The sequence below is a fragment of the Acartia tonsa genome, chromosome 5 (assembly GCF_053477335.1).
Source record: "Acartia tonsa isolate MP-2025a chromosome 5, ASM5347733v1, whole genome shotgun sequence".
Classification (NCBI taxonomy): domain Eukaryota; kingdom Metazoa; phylum Arthropoda; class Copepoda; order Calanoida; family Acartiidae; genus Acartia; species Acartia tonsa.
The window spans coordinates 53293785-53312617 of NC_137264.1; the positions used below are offsets into that span (position 1 = coordinate 53293785).

The 18833-nt window shown below is 31.5% G+C and overlaps 1 protein-coding gene across 3 annotated transcripts in view; it reads left to right on the top strand.

The window, feature by feature from the left end:
- LOC145319831 (serine/threonine-protein kinase BRSK2-like) overlaps nucleotides 1-6596 on the top strand; it is a 199242-nt gene extending 192646 nt beyond the window's left edge. For 2 of the 3 annotated variants that reach the window (XM_080162196.1, XM_080162197.1), the window contains exons 22-24: nucleotides 152-232; nucleotides 1400-1584; nucleotides 2024-6596. In XM_080162196.1, coding sequence (XP_080018322.1) covers nucleotides 152-232; nucleotides 1400-1584; nucleotides 2024-2357 — 600 coding nt within the window. In that variant the 3' untranslated portion in view covers nucleotides 2358-6596. The remainder of the gene's footprint in view (nucleotides 1-151; nucleotides 233-1399; nucleotides 1585-2023) is intronic. The other variant, XM_080162198.1, reaches the window with a different exon arrangement.
- Nucleotides 6597-18833: the final 12237 nt, after the last annotated feature.

Here is an 18833-nt window from a genome sequence, read left to right on the forward strand (position 1 = left end):
ATTGTCAACACCCCCCCTCATGAAATCCTTCTAATACTTATGATTTCCTTTAATTTTAAATTTCTGTTTTTGAATGTTGTTTTCCTCGTATAGTATTATTGTTTGTGTGTAACTGTACAGTACATGTTTGTAGTTGTGCTTTATTTTTCAGGGTGGTGAGGATGGGGGCGGGGGCTCCCCCCGGTGTCGTCCCCACTCGGGCCCCGTAGAAATCCCCTCGTATCTAACCCAGGTTCGCTTCACCCAACCACTGCAACGAATGCCAAAATTTGGCCACAAAAACTCGCACTCAAATTTTTTTGCTTGTAAAATGCATGATTAAAACTCACTATATGGAATATACGATTATTGTATTAATTCAAGCGTTAAGTACATTTAGAAACATCCTATAAATGCTGAATTGTTTAGAAGGTTTTGTTATAGCAACGATATTGATAAATACTACAATTTAGCTTCCTTATACCTGGTTTTAATAAGCTATATAGTTTCTTTATAATACTTGGACAACGATACCAGTACAATAATCATGTTTCTAAATAATCAGTCCATAAACTTTGACAAATTGACTGGGTTTTTTTTTTCACAATAATAATAATAGTTATTTCTTTCATCGTATTACAAACCGCTTTCTACGAATATAGAAATGTACGATCATAAAATTAAAACCATTTTTTCATTAATTTTTTCGTATTGATGAGAACCGGTTCCTGTCCACCGGATTCGAATGAATACGAGAAAATTTATTAAATGATTTTTGTACAAAAAGTTGCATAATTGAAGTCAAGAATACTCAAAACGCCGTTTTTGGAAAATAGCCTAAACAATACAAATAATTTGAGAAATTGCCAAAATTAACAACAACAAAAAAGCGGCCTGACACCAAATGTAGAGTAGATACGTCGAAAAAAAATCAAATGCCACATAAGAAAGAGTAGATGATCTATTGAAAATAAAGAGTCCTTAAATCTCAACAGGACAATTCTAACACTCTTTAAAAAATTTTTAAATATTTTTCAAATTATTTTTGTACAAAAAGTTGCATAATTGAAGTCAAGAATACTCAAAACGCCGTTTTTGGAAAATACAATACAAATAATCTGAGAAATTGCCAATAATAACTAAAAAGCGGCCTGACACCTAATGTAGAGTAGATACGTCGAAAAATACTGAAAATAAAGAGTTCTTAAATCTCAACAGGACAATTCTAACACTCTTTAAAAAAAATTTTAAATATGCATGTTCCAAATATTCGAAAATTAATTTAACAATTTATTTGACAACAATTTATTTTTTTTTTCAAAACACTTTGCACCATTAAAAAACATTGATTCGAGAATGTACTAATCATAATATTAAAAGCAAACAAAGTATTAAACTTAACCCCTTTTTTTATTTTTAGATGGATGGTGATTCCAAGTCGAGTAGGTCTCCATCACGGGCCTCCTGTGTCTCGACCCCGGCGAAACAGCAGAGCTCCCTCACCCCCACCCCGACCAGAAGTGGGGGAGGAACGTGTAGCACGAGAAGGGGGAGCAAGGACACCCCTCAAACACCTGTACTATCCAGACGACAGTCGGCTGTTAGGTAAGTTGTTATTTTTTAATACTAGGATTATGGGATGGTTTGAACTTTTCCAAGACAAATATTCAGCTTCCTTGAAACTGAATAGTGTCAGCAATTATTGTAATCATCTTTTATAGAAGTACTAGACGCTACGCCCTTAAAGAAATGGAGGGTGGGGAAAGTCGACCTTCCCAATTTTAATTTTAATTTTAAAGTTTTTTTGACGAGGGGGGCAGTTTTTCTAGGGACGATTTCGCTTCGGGGGGTGGTGCTACCCTCCCCGAAAATAGTTATAATTCTTTCCAACACCTCTGTAGACATACACATAGACAGACAGACACCCTGTTACTTTTATATAAGGATATGAAATCATTTTTATATTCATAACAGACTATAGCAAAGTGTTTAATACCTTTTTAAAAATAATTCAGTTTAATTTGATTGTTAAAAAAAATTTCAGATCGGAAAACCAGGACAGTGATAGCACACGAAGCACCAGTCCGGCGGGCCTCAAAGCCGCCATGCTTAACGGAACCGGCGGCAGTAAACAATCTCGCGGCGGCGGTGGTACACCTACAACGGGTGGAGATATTTCCTCTGATGAGTGCAACGGCGACTCATCGCCGTCAACCGCCACAGCTGTTAGTGACAAAATTAAGATTAATGGTAACGGTGGAGCCAGTAGTAATGGCGGTACCAATGGCTCAGCAAATACAAATGGCGGCGGTAAAATGGCGGCATCCGTTGAAGATGGAAGCAATAACAATGGGCTGGATTCTATTCCATGTGCTTAGTGCTATACAAATTAGAACAGAACCAAAATTCTGATTAAGAATTGATAAATAAATATTTACAACTATAAACTACAATTTAGAACAATGTTTGTTGAAAAATGTAAACAAAAATTAAATATACAGCAGTCAAGAGCAGCTTTAAAACGGCTGCATTTAGCCGGTAAAAGCTGCCACATAAAAAGCGCACGGACCACACTATTTAAAATCACAAGTTTATGATGAAAACTGACCACAAAACCACACTCACACAAACACACTCATACACTAAACTATTTCCCAGTTGATTAATCGATTGCATAAAAAAATACCGCGAATTTTACTTACTGATTGATTGCTATGCCGCTGAATCAGTGGATTTATATGTCAGAAAAGGCGGGAACTCAATTGATTGATCGATTGTAAAGTCGTATTTATATATATAAAAAGAAAGGTGGGGCATTTATAATATTTTTATTAAAAATATAATATAAATTGCCTAAACTAATGTAATGTTATTAATGTAATATCTTGGTAGAAATGAAACACAGTCGCTTCGCATTTTTTTCTTTTTTATATAATCTAAATTATTATTGGTTATTATTATTATTAATATTATTGCTATACAATTACATACTGCTGAAATAATTATTAAATTATTATACTGTACAACTAAGCTATAAATACTATTAGTTAATTTTACAAAGCATTATCAATGACTGCCCAAATAATTTGGGTTCATAGATATATGGATTGAATGCATTTTCACATCATGATGAATGTCGCAATTTTTAATTTTCATAAGCTGTATGATTGTTGAAAATGGCTGGTAATTTTTTTTATTGAAAGGAAGATTGATTTTTAATTTTTTTTTAAGCACTAAAACTTGTGATATTTAAAAATCAATGATTTTTATCTGCACTTTTTTTGTATGAAAGTTTCTTTTTTTTAAAACAATAAAATGCTTATTTTCATTATCAAAGTCAATATTTTTTCTTCCCAAAAATAAATCTACTACGCCATAAACATTGTCTGTATTGAAAAAAAAAGAACACAAAAAAACACTCATTTTTCGTTTAATCATCCATTATCATAGTAGTTAGAAATGGTTTCTAGAATGTATAATTTACAATTAACAGCAGAATAAACACGAGAAAATGTGATATATAATTATATAATGAAAATATATTAAACTAGTTGTAGTTAGATACTTTCTACATTATTGTTGAATTTTTTTTATTTTGTAGTGTGAAAACTGTCTTTTTTAAATTTTGGGCAAAATCTACCTATTTTGATTTTTAAATAATAAAAAAAGTAATTCTTTAAAAGGACAAACTTTAAATATATGTGTTTTCAAATAACTTTTCTATTTAAAAAGCTCAAATATTAAATAGCCATTAAAATTACTTAGTAATCAATGTTAATGTAATAATTTATTTAAAACGCCACTTTTATGTATATATTTGCCACTGTGCGTTAGATAAAAATTATCTGGACGTACTAGCAAGAGCTTCACATTATTACATTCTGTAGTTTTATACAAAAAAAAATTTGGAAATTTTAACTATTAGTAACGCAGTGATATTTTTTTGTCAAATACGTTTTTTCATTGTTTTAAGGTTATCCCATAACTAATAGGTCGGTGATTTTTGTTGAAATCTCGTAATAATGGTAGTTAGGAACGCTTTACAGAAAGATGAATATTTATTTCCCATGGCAAAATTTCTACCTTATTCGAAAGGGGGGGGGGGCCGGGGGGGGAGGAATTTAAAATACACATTCCTGTATGATCAAACGATAAATAAATAACTATTCTTAAAAGCTTTATGAGGAACAAGCATAGTTTTTCCCTAAAACTACTATTTGTCAATCTTTTTGAAAACAAGGATGACAACATTCATAAAAGCGAAGCACTGAAACGGTAGGACAAACGGACAATAACACTTGTATAGTGTCAAAACTGAATAATCAGAATATAAATTTATAAGAGTCGAAGCAAAATTGTAAGTAAATTTGTTGTAAAACTACATAATTCAGTTTTTGGACATACTTACATTTTTAGGACTTGATTATAGAGTTGCTTTGCTTATAATATTGTACTTTGTTGTCCCAGAAATCCATATAGCAAAAATCAGATCAATCGGATAATTAGATCAGTAGAAAAAAACAATATGTTTAAAATGGACGTATGGACATTCTAGTAGTGATTATAGAGTAGCTACGCTTTCTAAATCGTACCTAACTACTACAGGAATCACCATGCAAAGTTTGAAATCGATAGGACAATTCTAACATGCCTTAATTAACGAAAAAAGCTATTCTTCTCAGACGTACGGACGGACGGACCGATCCTAATTATAGAAAAGCTTTGCTTTTAAAAAAGGTATAAAAATGCTGTAAGAAATTATTTTAGATATTATTTTCTATTTTCATTTTATAGGAACAATTTCTGTAATGTAATTCTGTTATGATTATAAGTTTTCCTAATATATTAATTACGAGATAACTCCAATAATCAGCGCATCTTAAATAATTTCAAATGTTTTCCATTCAGTGAAAGGGGACTATCCACGAACAAGGGCAAGTGATTCTAAGCACCTTCCAGCATTGATCCATATTATTTTTTTTGTAAATATACTAGGTCAATATTTGTTTAATATTTGGTTTATCGACTAAAAAGTTAGGTTTCACCTTGGTTTTACATGAAAAAAAACTGTGAAATGTTAAACATTTTTCGGTGCAATATCATCAAATGTTTTGATGAGTTCAAACTGTTGTTTAATAGCCTTGACACAAAAGTATATTATTTTGATTAAAAATGTATATTTAGAAAAGGTTTGGTAACTTGTAATATTGTAAACAGCATTAGATGCTCTTCTGGTTTGTTATTTTATTTTGTCCTTTGAACTCAACAAAGCATTTGATGATATTGCATCAAAAAATGCTTTACATATCAAAGTTTTTTCATTGTGAAACCTAACATTTTAGTCGATAAACCGAATATTAAAGATACACCTAGTATATTCACTAAAAAAATACTATGGGTCAATACTGGAAGGTGCTTAGAATCACTTGCTCTTGTTCGTGTATAGTCCCCTTTATTAAAGAATGAAAATTTCATTTGATAACATTTATCCCTTTTTAAAAAATTTAACCTAACATCTTATTTTTGCCTTTACTATGACAGTTATCAACCTAAAAATCATTTATTCTGATTATTATTTGTTTTTAGCTTTTAACATTTTATTATTATTATCATTATTATTGCTATTATTATAGAATTATGTTATTTAAATTTTGTTATTTAGAAAATATTGTTTATAAAACTACATGTTTTTAATTATTATAGGGTTTGTTATGTTAACCAATGATAAAAACATAGTTTTTCATGTAAATTAAATTTCCACCACGTATATAAACTTATGTACAATTCCAAATTATAAATTTTTAAAATTCGCGTACTAAATTAATAATTTTAGTACAGATTGAACTAGAGAACCAGTGAAAACTAATTGTTTACCCCCCTCATTTCTTTTATATTATAAAAGGGGATTATTATAAATATATAAACATTAAAAATACATTTAGCTTTTACATTTTTAGCTGAAGAAAATAAGGGAGCTTGAAAAAGTTTTATTTTTAAAAATATCAAATTTTATTAGAAATTAGCTGTTATAATTTATATTATTTTTATTTTGATATTTTTTAAAAAATAATCTTAATGATAGCTCCTTTAGATTTAAAAGCACTTCCCTCTGCTATTATATATATCTCCTTTTTTATTAATCCTTTTAATTTTATCATAAATCATAAATTTTAAAAATAAATGAAAAAGTTTCTTAAAATTCAAGGACAATTTTTTTTAAACCAACAAAAATCACCGTCCATTGTATATTTAATATGTGGAATCATTTTTATGATGACTTAATGACAAAAGTTCTTGAAATTAAAAGGCTTTTTGTATTTATTTGTGAGTATAAGCCTATCAACTTATAGCCTCGCTATTTCAGCTAACTCATTGTAATTTCTTACATTTTTTATCCATAGAACAATATCTCATAGAAAAAAATACTTTCAGCGCTCCAAAAAGACCATTTTGTGTATATTATTCCATGGGGAGCTGCAGGTACATGATGTTGATATTCTATGTGATAATGTTCTAAGGCCATTATTGTCAGCTGTTTACTGATGGCTGCGCTATTGCTGCATATTATTGTAATGTTGTTTAAAATGATAAATAAAATAAAGGTACAGCTAGATTAAGATTTTTTTTCTATTTGGTTTTTTATTAGTTACTTCTTCCTAAAGGGGATGATGTGTGGGGAAAGGGATAGTGTTTCTTTTCAGGGGTTGTATCTCTATATTTATCTACCAGCCCCCTCCCCCCCCTCCCACTTTTTGGCAAATGATTAAAAAAATCTTCTTTGCTAAGAATTTTTAATATTTTTTCTCGTATTCATTCGAATCCGGTGGATAGAAACCGGTTTTCATCCATACGAAAAAACAATGGTTAGCATCGTATTATATCCAGCTTTTTACGAATATAAAAATGTACAATCATAGGATTAAAACCAGTTTTTTTAGCCTTCGGCACCTCGGGGCTAAAAAAACTAGTTTTAATCTTATAATTGTACATTCTATATCTGCGGAAAGCCGTTTATAATACGATGCGAGAAATAACTTTACCAATATGCTTCGGCCCTCAGTCCAAAAATTCCTCTGGACTAAAGATTTTGAATTGTTTTTTACAAATAATCAATATGCCTTTTAGTGATGTTCCCCAGAAGGCTTTAGGCCATTTTTGTATATTGTGTTTTGTTACAACAAAAAAATCACTAAACCTTTGAAAAGATCCAGTAAGTATAAAGTTTAAAATATTGCATTAAAGTCCTGTTGTCTAATGTATCAGCTAAGCCTGTTTTTAAGTCAAGACAAACCTCATACTCTAATACTAGTCACGCTTCTAATACAGCTAAGGTTTATAGTAGGGTTGTGCCGAATACTTTTTGACCGGATACCAGATATCCGACTGATTTATAATGCCGGATATCCGGTTCCGGCCGGATATCTGGTCAACGTTCGATATCCGGCAATTTACCGGATATCCGGCGTCAAAAATCAGCCGAATATCGTGTAACCGGATAGTTTTAATATCCGGTATCCGGCCGGATATTGAAAATGGCCGGATAACCGGCCAGACCGGATATCCGGCTCAACCCTAGTTTATAGGTACGTTTTTGAAAGGAATTGACAGAAGGGTTTATAACGAAGTATGAACCTTATTATCCTGACTACCTGACTAAGTGAATTGTATTTGCCACAATCGCAGTTTTTTATCTGAAACCAGGGTTATTGAAGCATACCCAATTGGGGAATAGTCCCTTTCGTGGCAACGTCCCTTAAGGGGCGATTCGTCGTATTTTCAAAATGGCTTTTGATAGGTTATTTTAGGTTAGATTAGGTTATATTGGGCTAGGTGATTGCCCCGCAGGGTTAGAGCCCCCCGCAGGGGCTAGAAATAGAAGAAAAGCTACTGTAAAAATACGAAGAAACACCCCTTAAGGGTCGTTGTTAGATTAAAATCATTGGTTGAAAGGGTAATTGCTTGTTTGAGCCAACCAATCAAAATTTAATAAATTTACCCAAAGTTTTGATCTGAAATGATCAAGAGAAAAATTATTACAATTTTGGGTACTTTTTTAATATCCTCTCCTTCCGTAAAAAAAAGTGTCATTTGAGCAAACCCGCGACCGTGGCTCAACACGTAGCGCATCCGCTCGTCGTCGGTTCGAATCTCAATCCGACACCGCATCATAACTAAAGACGTCAGAAATGGTTCCCACTGCTACTATGTCAGATGCGCGACGAAAATAGTTAGAGTGGGGGGAAGGCTTTGGCCCAAAACAGGCGCAACTCGTTACCATGCACAGTTGGGACTTCTCGGACAAAGGTCGTGCATCACAGAGAGTTGGTTGTCTGAGAGGCGAATGGACGCTTTACCCCGCAATCATAAGCAGAGTATGTTTCAAAGTGCGTGGTGAGAGGTCTATTTACCTAGTATCCGAAGCGACACTAAGCCCCCTAGAGTCTTAACAAGTCATTTGAGCAAATATCCTTGTCAAATGTTATTTTTTAGTCTAACTGTATAAATGGTTACTTTTAGCTACCCTTATTTTTTGTTCAAAGAGCATGGTATTTAAATGAGGGAGGTAAGATCTGTCTGTCTATTGGTAAAGTTCTCGCTTGCTTCCTGCCCTAAAGAGTTATACATTTCAGATAAGATTCATATAACACTCATCATTAACATTTCATTTTATTATCGTTCGAGAAATCTTTTTTCATGGCGGAGGAAGAAAGTGCTGTAGAATAAATCTCGTACAGTGAGAGAAGAAAATCAACTATCTATTATCTATTTAAGCTTTAAATAAATTATATTAAATCCAAACTATAGAAATTGTTCTAAAATTAATCAAAGTTATTGACACTAAGTTGCGGAGTAGCTGTGCTACTAAATTTTTTAAAAATCAATTCCCCTCATCTTTTTCCAATTTTGTATTCTAGTAATTTTGTTAGGGTATTTCCACAAAATAACTCATTAGGATTTAAGAAAATCTTTTATACATGCCCTAGAGGTTTTTTTGATTTATAAGTCTAAATTAAATTTTAGGTAATTTGTTTGCAAAACTGCTTAAATACAGGATAATTTTTAACATTATAGAGATGCTTACGTAATTGTCCTAGGAATCAGTATTCAAAAAATCAGACGAAGATTATATTCTGGTATTATAGATTTGCTATACTTTCAAAATCGTAACTAACTATTACAGAAATCACCATTTTAAGTTTAAGCTTATAAGCGGAGCTATTATATCATCAGGTTCTGTATGTCTTGGACAAAAATTATGATGTCATATTTAAAATTATTTGTCTGATTATTATGAAACTTTTTATGTAGAATTTTATTAACAGCAAGGCTAATCAAATAAGTATAACCATAAAGGTTCGCAGTATGATTTGAAACTTTTGATGATTGTCCTTTCCTTAATTTCGCCCCCTGCACGGTTAGCATCTAAAAGTTAAGCAGTCACTGAGATTCTTTGGTTAATAAAGACAGACTCACAGACACACCAGTTTTAAAAGCAGAGCTTTTCTATGATTAGGGTCGGTCCGAACTTCCGTCCGTCACAGAGAGATAGCTCTGTTTGTTAATTTAAGCATATTAGAATTGTCCTATCGATTTCAAACTTTACACGGTGATTTCTAAAGTAGTTAGGTACAATTTAGAAAGCGTAGCTACTCTATAATCATTACCAGAATGTCCGTACGTCCATTTTAAACATGTTAACTTTTTTAACAACTAATTTTTATGTGATCTAATCATCCGATTGATCTGATTTTTGGTATATTGATTCCTGGGACAGCAAAGTATAATGTTATAAGCGAAAAATGTAAGAATGTCCATAAACATTATCCTGTATTAAGCAGTTTTTCAACAAATTTACTTACAATTTTGCTTCGCCTCTTATACAGTTATATTCTGAATTTTTAGTTCTTATGTGGTAATACGGCAGCATACGGACGGGCATTTTACAGAGTTGCTACGCAGTGGCTTATCAAGTCAAGCCTTCTGCACTAATCCTATTATATCACCATTCACCTCATGACCGCAGATGACCCCATCGGCAGCGGTCAGATTGGACTGGCTAAATAGGGGAGGGGCACGGACACTTAGCAACCCCGCGCCCCTCAGGCAACTATCCTACCGGGAGATTGTGCCTTCCCCTTTAGTGCAGCTTACCCCACAGATGCCTACCGCCGCGGGCTACGCCCTTGTCTCTCACACCCCCTTCAAACCTAACTCATTGTTATCATCTATTTTGTATATATATAGTAATCACCCATTGTAAATGTATTCAGTTTAAATATAATTTCTGTATGAGTAAATCCTGCTAGTTTGTTTTGGTAGAATACTTCAAGGCTAGGGGCTCGTTGGATTCGAACTCGCAACCGGAGAGCTGAAACGCTTCGGCTTACCACACTTACACTATACAAGTTTTAATGTCCGTTTGTCCTACCGTTTCAGTGCTTCGCTTTTATGGATGTTGTCATCCTTGTTTATTTTCCTTTTATTAACTTGTCTTTTTAATCAGTTTTGTATGGAGATCATTTTGTTTTGCTAGTGAAAACTTTAAATGTTTGTTTATTTGTTTGTCTTCTGTGCTCTACTGGATTAAAAGGACATTATTTTTCTTAATTTTTTCAAAAAATACGATTATATCATGCAAAAAACATGCAAAAAACAAATGGTATTACTATATGCAAATTTAAGAATTTGCAAAAATAACCCAGAATTTTAATCAAATACCAAGCATTTGTTAAGTTTAATAACTTTTTAAATATTTTTTGTCTTCTCTGATCTTTTCAACAAATATGTTTGAGCTTCATCCTTTTAGTTTATTTTTTTCACAACCCTCAATGAACAACCCTTTAATCCTTCTTCTTTTAATCTAAATTTATACAACTTAAGCATATTAAAAAGATTAGTTAAATCAATCAATCAATTTAAAATCTTAAAGAAATATGATATAATATTTAGGTGGGCAATATCTCAAATCCTTATCCCCCATCCTCCCAGAAAAAAGGGTTTCAACCCTAGGTGAAAATAAATTTTAAAAAGTTAATAGTTATTTCTCGCATCGTATCATACATGGCATTCCGCGGATATAATGTACAATTATGAGATTAAAACTAGTTTTTTTAGCCCCGAGGTGGATAGGAACCGGTTCTCATCCATACGAAAAAAACTATTTCTAGCATCGCATTATATCCAGCTTTCTACAAATAAAAAAATGTACAATCATAAGATTAAAACCAGTTTTTTTAGCCGGTGCCTTCGGCACCTCGGGGCTACAAAAACGGATTCGAATGAATACGAGAAAAAAAATTCTGATAAATTTTATCCCCTTTTGAAATTTTAACCCAAACATAAAATCGCTTGAACGTTTTTTATAACAAACAAGTTAGAGACAAGGAGTTTATCTTTCACTATAGGTGCTTTTTTTCTATCTATCTATCTATTCTTGCCCAGGACAAAATCATTCTCATAAATAGGAGACAGCGATATTGCATTAATTAAACATTTGACCAGGGAGGATAGATTAATGTACATCCCCAATTATGACAAATGTACCCTCTCTTTAGATGTTTCACGACACATTACAAACTTTCGCGATTTTGTATTACTTTTGAGGAACATGATTCCAGTTACGTCATATTTTTCTTTCCCGAAAAAGGGAAGGGGGAAAGAAAAAAAAGGGAAGGGGGGAAGAAAAAAGAGATGGGAGAAAAGGGGGTTTTCCCCATCTCTTTTGAAGAGATTTTCTTCCCCCCTTCCCTTTTTCGAGAAAGAAAAATATGACGTAACTGGAATCATGTTCCTCAAAAGTAATACAAAATCGGGAACGTTTGTAATGTGTCATGTTAGCTTGAGTTTGCAGTTAGCTTGAGTTTGTCACCAAGGACACACCACTTTTTTTTAACTCCTCAATATCTTACAACCTTAAGTGAGAAATGTCTGAAAAAGTGTTTAAATCAAAATCAGATATTACCAATTTCTTCAATAGTCAAGCTAACCAACTAAACGAAATAAGTGATGGTGACGTATCCAATATTAAGCAGTTAAAGCTTAATAACTTTGAAGAAGCATTATTTAGTTTTTGCTTGAAAGCAAACAAAAAAATTCAAGTATTAAGCGAGATGCTTGAAAGCTTCAAAAAAAGCAACGGAAACTTGGGGGAAAGGGAGGAGGGCGTGGGAAGAGGTGTGAGCGCCTCTGTTATCGGAGGGGGAGAGGGGAGCCCTAATTCTCGTCAAGAGAGAGGTAGGGAAAGAGAAAGAGAGGAGAGGAAGGATGAACAATGGGAGGCTTCTAATAGTTTCAGACAAAAATTTAACAGAATAAATAATAGACTAGACTATCTGGATTTGCTCCTCCTCTAACAAAGAAGGTCAAAGCCTCTTAAAACCCATCATGGCTATGTCTAATGCCACAAATACTGGTGCTAATAACAAATGCACAGAGGAAGATCTTAAACAAGTCTTGGAGCTTATTGACAAGAAGTATAAGGTTAAAGTTAAACCTTCCAATGTATCAGCCTCTCATTGGCTGCCTAATGGATCCTTCATCATAAGGTTCACAGATAGAGGATTTAATTCTCCATGGCAACAGCTGGTCGAAGCCATGGCTGAAGGAGGGGACAGAAATGTAAATGTTTTCCTTAACTTTAACCTAACAAGGAAAAGATTGTCTCTTCTGACAGAGGTACGCAGGCTTAAACAAGAGAAGAAAATTGAAAAGTATGAGGTTAATGAGAACGGACAAATTTCCATCAGAATTAAAAGTAAATGGATGAAAATAACACACCATTATTCTAAACAGACTGACATTCAACCAAGTGAGCTCATTTATACATACTCTAATTATAAACTTCAAACAACTGTAGAGGATTTGTATTCTCGCTCGTAATTTGGTATATAGTTATAAAGTTATGTAGATACTGCTGATACTCTAAATTATTTGCTCTATTATTTGTTCTGCAATAATACACTTACACACACACACTCACACGAGAGCCTTCTTTACATTACAATTATACTTCTCTACTCACATGCGCACGCACGCACACACACACACACACACTTCCTCTTTTCTTTACTCACATGCACACACACATACATTTATACATATATGCAAACACCTACAATTATTTTTATTTCACATTTTTTTTAATCATTTATAATTTAATTACAATGTTTTTGTCAATCTATAAAAAATTGTTTTTTTGTCAAATGGCTTATATTCTACTTTTCGTTTTGTCAATCCTTAATGTTTTTTTTCAATCATATTATCTACTTACTGCTTTTATTCATTTCCATAAGTATAATTTTCTTTTTCCGAACTCCTACTTAAAACAAAATTTTTTTGACATCATTTGCTTGAAATGTTTTATAAATGCAGCAAAATAGGATTCTGAATTTTGAATTAAACAGAAATTTTTTCTCAATTTTAAATAATGAAACGATAAATGAAGATTTATTATTTAATCCATATGAAAATATTGATATAAAATGCCAATACTTTAATATTTGTAAAGTTATAAACCACTTAAAATCAAAGAAAGGTCTCAAAATTATTGGTTTAAATATTCAAAGCCTTCAATCTAAATTTATTGATTTTCAAGAATTTGTTGATGAATTCTTGAGGCAAGGTTGTTATCTTGACATTATATGCTTAGGGGAAATCTGGAATATAAAAAATGATGATTATGTTAAGCTAAAGGGGTATGATTTTATATACAAATGTCGATCTCAATCTAATGGAGGTGGGGTTGGTATATATATAAAAAAAGGTATTGCATTCAAGGAAATAAAAGCTTTATCTAGATTTGAGGAAAAAATAATTGAAAGTTTAACTTTAGAGATTAATATTGGGAAAAATGATAAAATATTTCTAACAAATGTCTATAGATCAAATTGTAAACATCCTAATCTAACAGAAAGTGAGCAGTTAGACAGGTTTATCAACTTGTTCTCTGACTTACAAGCAGATCTAAATAGCCGCAGATACCCTTCCTATATTATTGGGGATTTAAATTTTGATCTATTAAAATTTGATCAACATGATAAAACTAGATCACTGCTTGAAAATAGCTTTGCAAATGGTTTCTTAGAATTAATCTCAATGCCAACTAGGATCACTCATACAAGTGCTACTCTCATAGATCATATTTATACCAATGATAATAAAAATAAGTTTGAGTCATTTATTATTACAGCAGACATTTCTGATCATTTCCCTACTTGCACTATTATTCTTGACAAAGTTAAAGAGCCTGGTCCTGTTTTTATTCAAACTCAAAATTTTAGTGAGGAAAATATTTCCTCTTTTAAACAAGATATGTTAAATGCTGATTGGAGTTCAGTGTCTATTAATTACAGTACTCAAGATGCATATAATAAATTCTATAGTATTTTTAATGAGTCATACTCAAGACATTTCCCATTTAAAAAAGTTAAACTAAATAAAAATATTCATAAAGTTGAACCTTTTATGACAAATGCTTTACTTAAATCTAGAAAGACAAAATTTGAGTTATATGACATTAAACTTAGAGAACCAACCCAAGAAAACATTTCTAAATACAATGAATATAGAAAATGCTATAACAAAGCAATTAAAACAGGGAAAAAATTGTACTTTCAAAAATCTTTTGAAGAAAATAGGAATGATTTGAGAAAAACATGGTCAATATTAAGGGAAGCAATAAGGAAGCACAATGACAAAAGTTCAGTCATAACTGAAATTTTTAGTGATGGGGTTTACTATAAGGAGGGGAAAGATATTTCTAACAAATTTAATGATTTTTTTACAACCATTGCAGATGATATTACATCTAAAATAAATCCATCCGATAGAGACTGCACTTATTATACCACTGCATCTGACTCCATATTTTCATTTACTCATATTCAGCCTAAAGATATAGTAACAATTGTAAATGGCCTAGAGTCTAAATCAAGCCAAGACATGCTAGGTGTTTCTAATAAACTTATGAAAAAAATTATTGAAAATATTGCTATTCCTCTCACTCACATTATAAATTTATCCTTACAGTCAGGCAACATTCCAAATGAGCTCAAAATAGCCAAAGTTTTGCCAATTTTCAAACTTAAAACAAAAGAATCTGATCTATTAAGTAACATGTCTAATTATAGACCAATAAGTCTTCTGCCAATCTTCTCAAAAATCCTTGAAAAAATAGTTGCAAATAAACTTACTGCATATCTTGATGAAAATAACCTTATTTACAAACATCAATATGGCTTTCAGAAAAAAAAGTCAACCATACAGCCCATTTTTCATCTAATAAATGAAATTGTAAAGAATAGTAATGATAAAAAGTATACAGTTGGAGTCTTTTGTGATTTACAAAAGGCTTTTGATTGCTGTTCTCATAGAATCTTGCTGGACAAACTTTCTAAGCTTGGAATCAATGGTACAGAATTGACTTGGTTTAAAAATTACTTAGCAAATAGACAACAATTTGTTTACATCAACAATAAAAAGTCTTATATGAAATATATTAACAAAGGTGTACCTCAAGGATCTATTTTAGGACCCTTACTATTTTTGATTTATATCAATGACTTAGCTAAATGTACTACTCTATTTACATTACTTTTTGCTGATGATACCAGTTTTTTAATTTCGGGTAAAAACCTTTATGATATTATTGATATTCTTAATATTGAATTAAGAAAAATAACTTATTGGTTTAGAACTAATGAGTTAAGCCTACATCCATCAAAAACTAAATTTATGATATTTACAAAAGATGAATCAACAATTGACTTTGATAGCATTAGTATTAATCTTGATCACAATAATGATAACCAAAATGACCCAAATTTGGTACACAAACTTTCATATGTCAACTCAAGGAGTGAAACTCCTGCAATTAAATTTCTAGGTGTTTATCTAGATCCTAAATTAAACTTTAAATATCAAATTGATATGATAAATAAAAAAATTTCACGCTCATTATTTGCTATAAATGCTGCAAAACATATTATTGGCCGAAAAGCATTGCAAACTCTATACAATTCACTTGTCCATAGTCATCTTACATATTGTGCCCCAATTTGGGGAAGTGCAGCAGCATCAACTCTTGATAAAATTGTAAAACAGCAAAAAAAAGCACTGAGAATAATTACCAACTCAAAATATAATGCACATACTACAATCTTATTTAAAAATTTAGAAATTCTTCCTGTAACTCAACAAATTGTCTATTCTAAATTACAATTTATGTTTGATTACGTTAATCATAGGCTTCCATGTTCTTTTGATAACTTATGGATTAGAAATAGCACAAGAACAACAAGAGTTCTTAGAAATAATCAACAGTACAATGTTCCATTTGTTAGACTTGAATCTTTTAAAAAATTCCCTTACTCTGATCTACCAAAGTTATGGAATGAAATCATTATTCCTAATACTAATCCTAATCCTGAAAATGATAATAATAATGACGAGGTTATGTATACTTTTAGCACAGTTATGTCAAGAAAACAATTTTGTATGAAACTTAAAGATTTTTTATTGGAAAAACTTAATTTTATTTGTAATAGAGAAAACTGTTCTGAGTGCATAAATAGATCTTAAAAATTGATTTCATAAAAAACCTGGTGATTTTTTATTAAGGAGGGGGGGGGGGGTGTTGTCTTTTTTGGGGGGGAGGGGAGTGTTGTTTTTTTGCGGGGAGGGGAGGGTTGAATATAGGGCAAAAGTCAAAGTGGCATTCTATAAAAAGATATTATTTTGAATTGAGAAATTTTCTGTTTTTTGAAAAATAATACAATGACATAGGCTTGAAGTATTGCTTTTTTTTTCCTTTTTATGTTTTTTTTTTCTTCTTCCTTTCTTTTTAAAAAAAATTCTTTTTAAATAAAATCTCTACTTATTAATCTTCAATGATATTCTAAAACTTAAAATATGGTATTAAACTTATATACAACAATGATCCATCTTATTATTTTTTATATTTGATTTATTTTGTTTTACTTTTCTCTAAATTCCTTCATCTATTTTTTTTTCTCCATCTTTCTTATTATTTACTGATTTCTCTTACATAATATAAATGTTTATTTGTGTTTTTCTTTTTTTTACCATCCTCACAACTCAATTTAACTAAATTAAAGTTTCAATTTTTCCTTTTTTACAATTAATTTGTTTTATATTCTTTTTTTTTTCTTTTTGTCCTCCTTAAAAAGGGGCTCCAGGAATCAAATACACTATCCCCATTTTGGTCAAGATAGTACTCCTGTAGCTCCTGGTGCATATCCTAAAAATTTTCCTTTTATTCCACCAATTTATATTTAGTTAATAATTAAACTTAGTATATATTATATTATTTTTGTATGAGACTAAACATCATAATGTAAACTCTAAATTGTCAATAGATAGCAGCAATTTAAAGTATTGTATGTGCTATCTCCTAAGCTAGGGGGTACCTGGCAGCACCAAATAAACATTATTATTATTATTATTATTATGTTTCACACTGCTCGTTTGAACCTTGCAACTACGATTTTGGAAATGTACCCAAAGCCAACAAATTAGATGTTTGTTTTAAAAATTGTTAAATAAGTGGCATGTTAATTTTTTTAGGATTAATTTCGAGACAGCGTAAAGTGCCACCAGAAAAATGACGTTATTCAATATAATTGACCAATAAGAGCCCAGTATACACTGTTATTGACCAATGGTAATATGTATTAGTCATTTTTTCAAATGACGTCATTTTTTGGGGGGCACTTTATGCTGTATCTTGATATCTCTTGGAAGGGTGGTGGTAGCCTCCCGCAAGATAGCTATAAACCTTCCAAGGAACTGTACTAGAGAACTATATTGGTTCAGCAGTTAGCAAGATCATTTGGCACAGAATCACACACACACACACAAACATCCTATTACTTTTATATAGAACTATTAGTATCATATTTGCCATACTTGTCAAACTATTGATATTGATGAAAAAATTTTAGCTACTATAAAAATCACTTTGTCTGTCCATCTGACAGTCAGTCAGTCTGTAACGCCATGGGAAAAATGTGATTTTCTTAACTGCTAGATAGATGACTGAATTTTTTGTGACGATTCCCTATACCAATAAGCATTCAGTCATTATTTACTTTCTGTCAGTCTGTCATCCATGCTACAAAATTTAATATTAGAAAATACATAGATACATGGGAACAGCTTATACCAATAACGAAATTAATTCAGAAAAAATCACGAAACCTATATGTGTTTTTCAGCTGTTGTTGGGGGGGTAACACATCGTAAAATTGATGACCCCTCCATTTGCAACCAAAAATATTATTTTGGATTTATTTCGCTTGTTGGTTATACCTTATTCCTGACATTGGAAAGGTTTCGCAATGAAAGGTTTTTGATTTTTTCTCCAAAATATTTCAAGTCTTGATATTAACAAATTTTCTTTACCTCGCCTTTACTTATTTTAGAGCTTTGTTACTAATGTATGGTGTTATTCTTGTTTATCCTGACTTTTAATTTTTTAAAATAATTATAAAATCGCTGTTTGCTATGAAAGTGTCAATATTCAATTTTATGAACAACAAAAGGTAACGCTGTGTCCTTTCTGTGGCGCGCCTACTAAATTGCGCCATTTTGTTTTGGCGCATTTGTAAATTGGACTGGAAATTTTACGTTTTCTCATTGGCTGGCTTAAAAATTTAGATAATAAATATAAATTAATAGATGTAAACTAGCAGTATCCAAACATTTAAACCAATAATTTTGATTTTAATTATCCCTTAAATCTAAAAAAAAAATATTAGTATGTACGTCAAACGCCTTACTTATGTCAAACAGAGATAACTTTCTAATTTGTCGCAAATTAAAGCAGCCATTTTCAA